Source organism: Lactuca sativa, chromosome 5, assembly GCF_002870075.4.
Source record: "Lactuca sativa cultivar Salinas chromosome 5, Lsat_Salinas_v11, whole genome shotgun sequence".
NCBI classification, from domain to species: domain Eukaryota; kingdom Viridiplantae; phylum Streptophyta; class Magnoliopsida; order Asterales; family Asteraceae; genus Lactuca; species Lactuca sativa.
In genome coordinates this window covers 261,042,936-261,053,601 of record NC_056627.2, presented here as the reverse complement: position 1 = coordinate 261,053,601, position 10,666 = coordinate 261,042,936, and the positions used below count along the sequence as shown (strand labels likewise).

General features: G+C 39.7%; 1 protein-coding gene across 1 annotated transcript; it reads left to right on the top strand.

Moving 5' to 3' along the window:
- The first annotated feature begins 931 nt into the window (after positions 1-931).
- On the top strand, positions 932-7,128 carry LOC128126007 (uncharacterized). The gene is made up of 5 exons (XM_052763674.1): positions 932-1,130; positions 1,551-1,736; positions 4,474-4,688; positions 5,127-5,369; positions 7,000-7,128. Exons 1-5 carry the CDS (start codon positions 932-934, stop codon positions 7,126-7,128), a joined length of 972 nt encoding a protein of 323 aa, XP_052619634.1.
- The last annotated feature ends 3,538 nt before the right edge of the window (positions 7,129-10,666 follow it).

Sequence of the window (10,666 nt, the reverse complement as noted above, 5' to 3'; positions counted from 1 at the left end):
TCGTTTCAAAGTTCACGCGTCTAAATTCAAATCTTATCCATAAAATACTACTATTTCAGTTGCTAACTTTCACAGTTTCATACTTTTGCAATTGATCACCATTTACAGTACTACGAACCTGAAAGTAACCATTAGGAAAACGAACCAGAATTTTAAAAATCATAAAGATCTTCGTGCAAGAGTGTGCCAAAGATAAATAAATAAAACAAGTTCTCTAAGGGATTTTAGTGATGTCATTAAAGACATAAAGCAGATGGATCTCGAAAAACGATCTCTTCCTTCGCAGTCAAGAGTGACGTTGAAATGCTTGTGTCACACCCCAAAACCGATAACGGCGGAATACATTTCGGGGTGGAGGACGTCATGTACAATATGAAAGGTCAAGCCTTTAAATATGATAATGTTTAAAACAGACTCAGCGTCAGCACGTAGCTCAGCATCAGCGCCAGCACGTCAGCAGCTCAGTTTGTAATAGTTTAGTCTTTTCAGTATGTTGTAACAAATCTTGTATTTATCCTGTTTCCTTAGTTATCTTGATTTATTAACCGGCGTATCCCTGAATTGTAGGGATCGTCTAGAATAGCAGTATATATTGTTTTGTATAGGTTTGTGAATGGTTACGCCTTTCACAAACCCTAATCGTCGCTTTGTGCGCACGATAATCTCTTTGTGAGATTATCATTCTTAGTGAAAGTTTTCTTCATGAATTTCTCTTGTTCTTATTTGTAGTCTTTGTTTGATATTTCGATTGATCTAAAGACCTCTTCAATTGGTATCAGAGCAGGTTTCTTTTATCAAACAAATGGCTTCATCTTCTTCTTCATCAAACTCATCAAATCATCCTTCTGCTAAAATCCCTCCTTTCGATGAAACCAACTTTGCTATGTGGAAAATAAAGGCTCTATATGCCTTGGAATCCGTTGATGAAGACATGCTGGACATCGTTGAAAAGGGTCCTTATGTTCCGATGTATCAGCCTCTTAAAAACAATGTTCCTGATGGCACTATGAAGAAAACTCCAAGAGAAAACTGGACAGCAGACGACAAGAGAAAACATGGTTTGGATGTTCGTGCTCGTGCCGCTATTAGCTACTCATTGCCATACAACATCTTTGGGCTGGTTCAAAACTGTATCTCAGCAAAAGAGATGATGGATACGCTGACTGTATCTTTTGAAGGAACTGAAGAAGTCAAGGCTACTCAAATAAATGATCTTAACCGAAGGTATGAACATTTTTTTGCTAAGAAAGGTGAAACCTTGACTCAAACCTTTAACAGATTTAATACTCTTGTTAACGATCTTCGGAGACTAGATCAGTTGAAGCATAGAACTGTTCTTGTGCAAAAGTTTTTGGATTCTCTAGGTGCAGGTTGGGAGAATCATGTTGATGTGCTGAAAAACAGCGAGAAGATCAACTCTATGGACTTACAAAGTCTCTATGGAAATCTTCGATACTATGAAGAATCCAAGCTTCAAAGAAAGGAACTGATGAAGGATTCTTAGCGTGAATCTTCTGTTGCCTTGTTTTCCAACAAAAAGCTTGTGGCAGACTCAGACACTGAAAATGACTCAGACACTGATTCATCTAAGACTGACACTGATGACCTTGAAAAGGTTGTAGCCAGTGCAGCTTTGATTGTGAAGACCTTTGAAAAATCAGGTCGAAACTTCTCAAAATTTCAAAAGAAGATTGGTGGAAAGTTCTCAAAAGGGTCAGGAGCTGATAAAAAGCATGGTGCTGATAAGAAAGAGAAGGCTCAGTGCTTTAACTGTGGGAGCACTGATCATTTTGCAAAGGAGTGTAAACAAAAGAAACAAGGCACAGATGAATACTGGAAGCAGAAGTACAACAAGCTGATTGAGAAGCTGAAAGCTGAAAATCTGGAACATAAAGTGCTTGTTGCTGAGGAAGAAAAATGGAAAACTGATGAAGAGTCATCAGATGATGAAGTCAAGTGTCTCATGGTCAAAATAGAGGACCCGGATATTCCCGATAAAGACAAGAGTACTTTTGACACTGATATGTCTGATGCTAAAAATTCCAGAAAGCACAACACTGACTCTTCTTCAATGTATCAGGTTAAAAACTTTGTTTCCTATTCAATGAATGAAAAAATCAAAATGTTTGAGTATTTGGGTGTCATTAATTCTAAGAAGAATCAAACCATAAGAAATTTGCAAAATCAAATTGATCTTCTTGAAACTGATATATCCATAAAAAATAGTATTATTGAGTCCACTCAGGAAAATCTTAGAATCACCAGTTTGTCAAATTCATCCTTGTCTGCTGAAATTGACGATGTTAAAAATCTCTTGATTAAAGAACAAACTGTGCTCCACACTTGGGAAAAATCTCATAAGAATGCCAATTATATTATCTCAGCTCAAATTCCTCATTCTTGTGAAAAAATTCTTGGGGGTAATTTTGCCGAAGCTGAAAAGGTTTTTAAATCACAAGAAAAGGAATCTGAGGTCTATTCCATGAATGAGATGAAAAACAATTTCAAAAATAAGTTTGTCAGTAATTCTTTTATTAATCAAAGTTTAATTGATGAATATTGTACTGTTAATTCTGATGGTATTACTGAGTGTAATGTTGAAATTACCGGAATTGATCCTACATCTTATCCTGCACATCTTGTTAGACCAACCCCTCTAACTGAGAATATTATTGCTTTTCCTATCTCTAATGGAGTGTTTCATGCTGTTCATGAACAACTCAAGCACTTCCCTGATTGCAATCCATCTGTGAATGAGTCTGAATCAGATACTGATAGTTCATCTCCTAACACTGATCAAATTCTTTCTGACACTGATCTCAGTCGTGACTCAGTGATAAACAAAAGGACTCAAAGCTCTATTGGTGATTCTTTCATATCAAAATGTGTTAAATCAAAAAACTTGCTCACCAAGAAGAACTTTGGAACTAGAATTTGTTACAGATGTGGGGATTCCTCTCACAAGATCAGTGAATGTTCGTTTGATAAATCATGCTCAAGAGGTGAAAATATTAAAGTTAGGAATGAAAAATGGACTCTTAAGTCAAACTCTTTAAACTGTTTTCCTAAGGAGTGTTATAATTTATTTTCAAATAACTTTGTGAATGACCTATCTTCGAATGGGTCAGTGTGTTCTAACTAGTTTCTCAGCACTGCAGGGTCAGGAGCATCTTTGGTACTTAGACAGTGGTTGCTCAAGGCATATGACAGGATCAAAGTCTCTCCTGGAAGATTATGTTAAGAAAACTGGTCCTGCAGTTACTTATGGAGACAATGGAAAGGGGTTCACTAAGGGATATGGAAACATCAAATGCAATAATGTGGTTTTTCAAAATGTTTCATATGTTAAGGGTCTCAAACACAACCTTATCTCTATCAGTCAATTGTGTGATGCTGACTATGAAGTTCACTTTACAAAGAAGGAAGGAAGAGTTGTTAACACTGACAAGAACATCGTACTCTCAGCAAGTAGAAAAGATGATATATATGTTCTTGACATGTTCTCAAGTGACAAGGCACTGATGCAATGTTTCTTTACAAAGTCTCAGACGAATCTCAGCTGGATTTGGCACAAAAGGTTTTCTCATCTGAACTTCAAGAATCTATCTAAGATTTCAAATCAAGACCTAGTCAGAGGGCTCCCAAAATTCAGCGTTGTAAAAGACAAGATGTGTTCAGCGTGTGAACAAGGAAAGCAAACCAAGTCCTCTTTCAAACCCAAGTCATGTTCCAGTATATCATTCCCTCTTCATCTACTCCACATGGATCTGTTTGGACCTATTCCTGTTCGTTCACTAGGTGGAAATAAGTATACTCTAGTGATCGTTGATGAGTTCACTCGATTTACTTGGGTAGTGTTCTTGAAGAAGAAAAGTCATGCTGCACAGGAAATCATCTCACTGATTCGCAAAAATGAGACACTGACAGGTCTTAAAGTCAAGAAACTGAGAAGTGATCATGGTACTGAGTTCCGAAACTCAACTCTTGAAGAATTTTGTGATCATAAAGGTATTGGACAAAACTTCTCAGCTCCTCGTACTCCTCAGCAAAATGGTGTTGCTGAACGAAGAAATAGAACACTGATTGAGGCAGGAAGGACTTTGATGATCCATGCTGGTCTTCCTATGTCGTTTTGGGCTGAAGCTGTCAATACAATATGTTTTACTCAGAATCGATCTCTAATTCACAGGATTCACAAGAAGACTCCATATGAAATGTTGAAAGATCGAAAACCAGACGTATCCTTTTTTCATGTGTTCGAATGTATTTGCTATACTCTAAATCAGCGTGACCCAAGATCAAAGTTTGAACCTAAGGCTGATAAAGGTATTTTTGTTGGGTACTCATCTATTTCAAAGGCTTTTCGTGTCTTTCATGTGAACAGGCAATGTGTTGAAGAATCCATTCATGTGAAGTTTGATGAGGAATCATACACTGATGAAAAAGTTTCTCATTCTCCTTCTATCTTTCAAGAGCTTCTCTCTTGTCCATTCGATGAATCACCTTGTGCTGAGGAGAAGTCCGATTCTACTGATCCTATTATTCCCGTTCCATGTTCCTTGAGTCAAGATACTGCAGCCACATCAACAGATAACCCATTAGATGCTGATGACTCCATTGAAGCTGAAGATTCTCCTGAAACTGATAATGTGTCAGTGTCTATCCCTCCGGAATCAGCATCAGTCATTGTACATCGGGATCATCCTGTTGATCGAATTATAGGGAATATTCATGATGGTGTCCGAACCAGATCTAGTGTACTTAATAACTTTTGCATGTATGTTAACTTTGTTTCAATGATATTACCTGATAAGGTACACACAACTCTTCAAGATGCTGATTGGATCAAGGCCATGCAAGAAGAACTGAATGAGTTTGAAAGGCAAAAAGTTTGGACTCTTGTCCCAAGACCATCTGGAAAGACTATCACTGGAACTCGCTGGGTCTATCGTAACAAGGTTGATAAAGATGGGATCATTACTCGAAACAAGGCAAGGCTTGTGGCTCAAGGGTTTACTCAAATTGAATCCATCGACTATGGGGAAACTTTTGCCCCAGTTGCTCGCATTGAAGCTATTAGACTGTTTCTCGCATACGCATCCTATATGAACTTCATTGTCTATCAGATGGATGTGAAAACAACATTCCTTCATGGTGTGTTGGAAGAAGAAGTTTTTCTAAATCAGCCCCTAGGCTTTGTGGACAAAGATCATCCTGATTACGTGTACCGATTAGACAAAGCTGTTTATGGACTGAAGCAAGCCCCAAGGGTTTGGTATGAGACGCTAACATCGTATCTGCTTGAAAATGGATACAAACGTGGAGCAATCGACAACACTCTCTTCATTAAAGGCAAAGGCTCAGATATGGTTCTTGTTCAAATTTATGTCGATGACATTATTTTTGGCTCCCCAAATGAGACACTGAGCAAGGAATTTGCTGAGATCATGTCTAAAAGATTCGAAATGAGCATGATGGGAAAGATGACCTTTTTCTTAGGTCTTGAGGTTCAGCAACAAAAGACAGGTATTTCCATTTGCCAAAGTAAATATATCTCTGACCTGCTTGTTAAGTATTCTCTCAGTGACTGCAAACCAGCATCTACCCCGGTATCTAAGACTGATAAGCTACACGCTGATCCAACTGGAACTGATGTCAATCACTCTCTGTATCGAGGAATGATTGGATCCCTCTTGTATCTCACAGCAAGTCGTCCTGATATCATGTTTGGAACCATTCTCTGTGCTCGATTCCAAGCTAATCCCAAAGAATCTCACCTCATGGCTGTTAAACGTATCTTTCGATACTTAAAGGGAACTCAAAACCTTGCACTGTGGTATCCTCGCGACTCAGCATTTGAACTTTATGGATATACTGACTCAGATTATGCAGGATGCAATTTAGACAAAAAGAGTACATCTGGTGGATGTCACTTCCTTGGCAACCGTCTCATCAGCTGGTCTAGCAAGAAGCAAACATCAGTTGCCATCTCAACTGCAGAAGCTGAGTATGCTGCCGCTGGAAGATGTTGTGCTCAGCTCTTATGGATTCAAAATCAGCTTCTCGACTATGGGTTCAAGTTCTTAAAGACTCCCATCTACTGTGACAACACCAGTGCCATTCAGATCACACAAAATCCTATTCAGCACTCAAAGACAAAGCATATCGAGATCAGACATCACTTCATCAGAGATAATGTTGAAAAGGGAAAGGTTGTTCTTGAACATGTCAAGACTTCGGAGCAACTTGCTGATATCTTCACAAAGGCACTGGATTCTCAATCAACTGCTCACATCATTGGAGAACTAGGAATGATTTCCTTATAATTAATTTTGATGTTTAATTGTGCTAATGTTTGATTTTGTCTTATAAGTTGATGTACACTGTGCTGATGATAACATACTGATGATATTTGCTACTGAGCACTTTGGTTTGATCTCTTATCCTTATCTCTTCTTCAACTCTTCTAAATAAAAGTTGAATGATTCACTGTATTAAACCATACACTGATAACGACTTGAAACTCTTTGCCGATGGTTAGATCAAAACACCAAGATCTATCACACGCAACTACCCCTTCTTACCAATCTAACACTGACTTTGTGATTCAGTGTGCCAAAACACACACTGATGACAATCTAAAATCTTTGCCGATGGTTAGATCAAAACACCAAGATCTATCACATGCAACTACCCCTTCTTACCATTCTTACACTGATTCTGTGATTCAGTGTGCAAAAACACACGCTGATGAGAGTCTAAAAATCTTTGCCGATGGTTAGACCAAAACACCAAGGTTTATCACACGCAACAATCCATTCTTTACCCTCCTATTATTCAGTGTCTAATGATTCAGTAAGATAAACCACTCACTGATGAAGTCACAACACTCTGTGCCGATGGTTAGATAATGTAACTAGTATCTATCACACGCACCAATCACCTTGCTAGCCCTGAATAAGCAAGCTGTACTTTGAATTGACGGAGAAATATTTTCAGCACGTAACATTAGTGACACTGAGCTCAGCGCTTCCGCAAACACTGATTGTCGCTTCACCTTCAGACAACGGCTCTTTTATCCAACGGCTACTTTACACTCTGACAGGTTGTTACGATGCGCCGTTCTAATTAATGAAGATAATCATCATCTTTTTAATCAAGATAATCATTCTTTTTAAAAAAAAAACCCTCTTCATTCCATATTTATACCTCTCTCTCCTTTGGTTTATTTTTTTCTCCCAAAATCCTTGAACCTCTCTCAAAACCCTAGAACTCCAAAATACTCTCAAATGGCGGCATCTTTGTTCACATACTCCTCAACCTCTCGAAGGGTCATTCCTGCTCCAAACTCTCCTCCTCTTCCCATTCACATCAAGGCCACCAATGTCGTCTTTAACCCTGACATTCCAGAAGTGCATCGAGGTCTTGGACTCGATGATTTCGTAAATTTCTTGGCCTCTTGCCGCCTTCGATATGCAATAAGTGATGTTCCGTCCGAGTTCTTCCCTGAACAAGTTTGTGAATTCTACTATACTGCAACAGTTAATGAAGAGAACAATGCCATCACTGGAACCATTGGCCATGGTAGACACTCCGTCTTCATCACCGCAGAACTTCTCAGTGCTGCCTTAAGGTTACCAATTTTTGAACCCTTGTCTGAACCTCCTACTATTGAAAGATGTAAACGGATGTTTGATCAACTGGGTTATGATCATTCAAAGGCTGGCACTCGATCAACTCTTATTCTTCGTCAGTGCATGACCCCAGGCTGGAAGTTTTTCACTGGTGCTTTATGCAAATATGTGGGACACAAGTCTCGTAGTGGTGACCAATTGAGCAATTATGAGCAGCAAGTTGTCTGCTCTCTTCTTCTCAACAAGAGACTGGATTATGGGGCACTCTTCTTTGATCAGCTTGTTCAGCTTTTACGTGCAAATGTGCGTGCTGATCATGTTCCTTTTCCACGCTGGCTTGCTTTGGTGTTTGACAAATTCTTCGCTCCTGAATACTTTTCTCACTCTGGGAATCCAATTCAATGCCCTCGAATGTCAGTTCGTATGTATCAGGATGATCCTCTAGATACTGACATTGGAATCTCGGATAGGATGAGAGAATGGATTGCGAATCCATACACTGTGTCCTCTCTCACCGTTGGCACTGATGAAGGAGGTGCTGATGGTAATCATATGGATCATGCTGATCAAGAGGTGGACCATCATGACGGTGAACATTTCTCTCCTCAACTTTCTCACCATGTCATCTCAGACACTGGCAAAGTCCCCTCAGCACCACAGGATTTCATACCTCAGGGGGAGCATCCTTCTCAGGGGGAGCATCCCTCACAAGGGGAGCATCAGTCTCAGGGGGAGCATCCGTCACCAGCAGCTCATCACTTCTCTCCAAGGATGCCTCCTAGCTCTCCAGTTGCCCCAGGTTCCTTAATGGTTCAACTTCCGGCTTCAACATTTTCAGAACTGATGTCACTGACTCGGGATATTAGTCAGCGTCTGCTTCGAATTGAGGCTGATGTTAAACAAATCAAGGAGGTACTCTTACTTTCTCCTCCCTCTAGTCCCAAATCTGATGATGCTCAAAAAGGGGGAGATACTGATGATGATGCTGACGCTGATGATCATGCTAATGGTGAACCAAATGATCATGCTGATGATGAACCAAGCACTCATGTTGATGGTGAACCAAACACTCATGCTGATGGTGAACTAAACACAGAACCTGTCATTCGTGACTCTGATTTTGCAGGGCCTAATAGTCCAGCAGCTACTGAAAAGTATGTGGAAGATAATGAGCATGATGACGAGCATGATGAAGCTGATGATGAATGTCAAATTCTTGACATGTACTTTATTGATCCTCTCATTCCAGTTCAGCAAGAAAGCTCAGGTGACCTTGAAGAATCGCATCCTATCTTGACCGATTCTGTTGCTGATCCAATCATCCCGGTCCAAGGAGAGGATTCAGACGTTGAAAGTGAAGAATCTCATCCGCTGTCTCGAAAACGGAAGGCAGCAGATACTGACTTGGATCAGTCTCAAACTGATAATTCTTCCACTATGAAGAAACCCAAATCCATTGTCAGCATTTCAAACCTGGCCTCTGAATGGAACATGTCTCCTGACCAAGTCAAGCAAATTCTTGATGAAGCCAATCAAGCTCAGCTTCTAAAGAACATTGCTCAAGCTGATGAATCTCTCATTCAGCACAAACTTCAGGCCAAGGGATCATTTTAAGCTCAAATGCAGAAGTTCCTGGAGTTTCAGTCTTCTCAACCTCCCTCTGGCTCTAGTAAGCCTAAGGCTGATAGTGTTCTTGACCGGATTGATCGAAAGAGATTTGAAGATGTTCTTAACCGTCGTATATGTGGAGACAAGATCATCAAAGTCAAGGCTTTTAAACCTCGAAGCGAGAAAATCCTTACGTTGCTGATCACTCGTCAAGGTTCTCAGCACTCTTATACTGAAGTTGTCAAAAGGGATGAGCTGATCAGATATGGGTATTCGGAATGGATGGAATTGCTCGATCTAGCATCCAAGCAAACCTCAGCTCATTCTTCTGAACTGACTTGTGCTCTTCATCTGCTGATCAAAAAGGTTCAGCGTCTGGATCTTGTTCCTAAAGAACGACCTCAGCATTCAGGCCAAAGGTCTTCAGTTCCTAGATCTCGAAGGACCAAGTTTCATGTTGATGGCGAAGATGTATTGGTTCTAGACTTCGGTGCTGGTGTGATTAATAATTCTCTTCCCCTCGGTGTTGATCCAGTTCAGCATCAATTCATCTCAGCTCCTGAACATGGGATGTACTACCTTGATAAAAACAGGAGGATGTGCTTTCAGCGCACTACTGAGATCCCAAAAGCTCCAACCACTCACCTTGTTGGCTTAAGGCAAATGTGCATGAGTCATCAAGATTTATCAGGAGAGTTTCACATTCTTATCGCCATGGAGCTGCTGAACAGAAGACAGGAGTTGCTGGACAGTCCTTACTGGCCAGTTAAAATTGAAGCTGAAGCTGAGTATGAAGAATTCCTTTCAAGGGGTGTCTTAATTTAGTTTGTTTTGAACATCATCATATTGGGGGAGATTGAAAGGTCAAGCCTTTAAATATGATAATGTTTAAAACAGACTCAGCGTCAGCACGTAGCTCAGCATCAGCGCCAGCACGTCAGCAGCTCAGTTTGTAATAGTTTAGTCTTTTCAGTATGTTGTAACAAATCTTGTATTTATCCTGTTTCCTTAGTTATCTTGATTTATTAACCGGCGTATCCCTGAATTGTAGGGATCGTCTAGAATAGCAGTATATATTGTTTTGTATAGGTTTGTGAACGGTTACGCCTTTCACAAACCCTAATCGTCGCTTTGTGCACACGATAATCTCTTTGTGGGATTATCATTCTTAGTGAAAGTTTTTTTCGTGAATTTCTCTTGTTCTTATTTGTAGTCTTTGTTTGATATTTCGATTGATCTAAAGACCTCTTCACAATATCATCACAATTGTATAATAGTAAACAAGAAACATACAACCATTGTATTTACATAGTAAATTTTTAATTACAAGCGTGTTTTGTACTGTTCAAGAAACACCAAAAGTAAATCAAAAATAAGAGATGGGTCTTGTGTGCTCCACCTTCTCCAAAAATACTGCATCTGTA

Coding starts and splice junctions, on each gene's coding strand:
- LOC128126007 (XM_052763674.1), top strand. CDS start 932: ATGCTGGACATCGTTGAAAAGGGTCCTTATGTTCCGATGTATCAGCCT. Junction 1,131..1,550: donor CTTTGGGCTGGTTCAAAACT/GTATCTCAGCAA, acceptor AGCTTGTGGCAG/ACTCAGACACTGAAAATGAC. Junction 1,737..4,473: donor AGGAGCTGATAAAAAGCATG/GTGCTGATAAGA, acceptor CTATCTTTCAAG/AGCTTCTCTCTTGTCCATTC.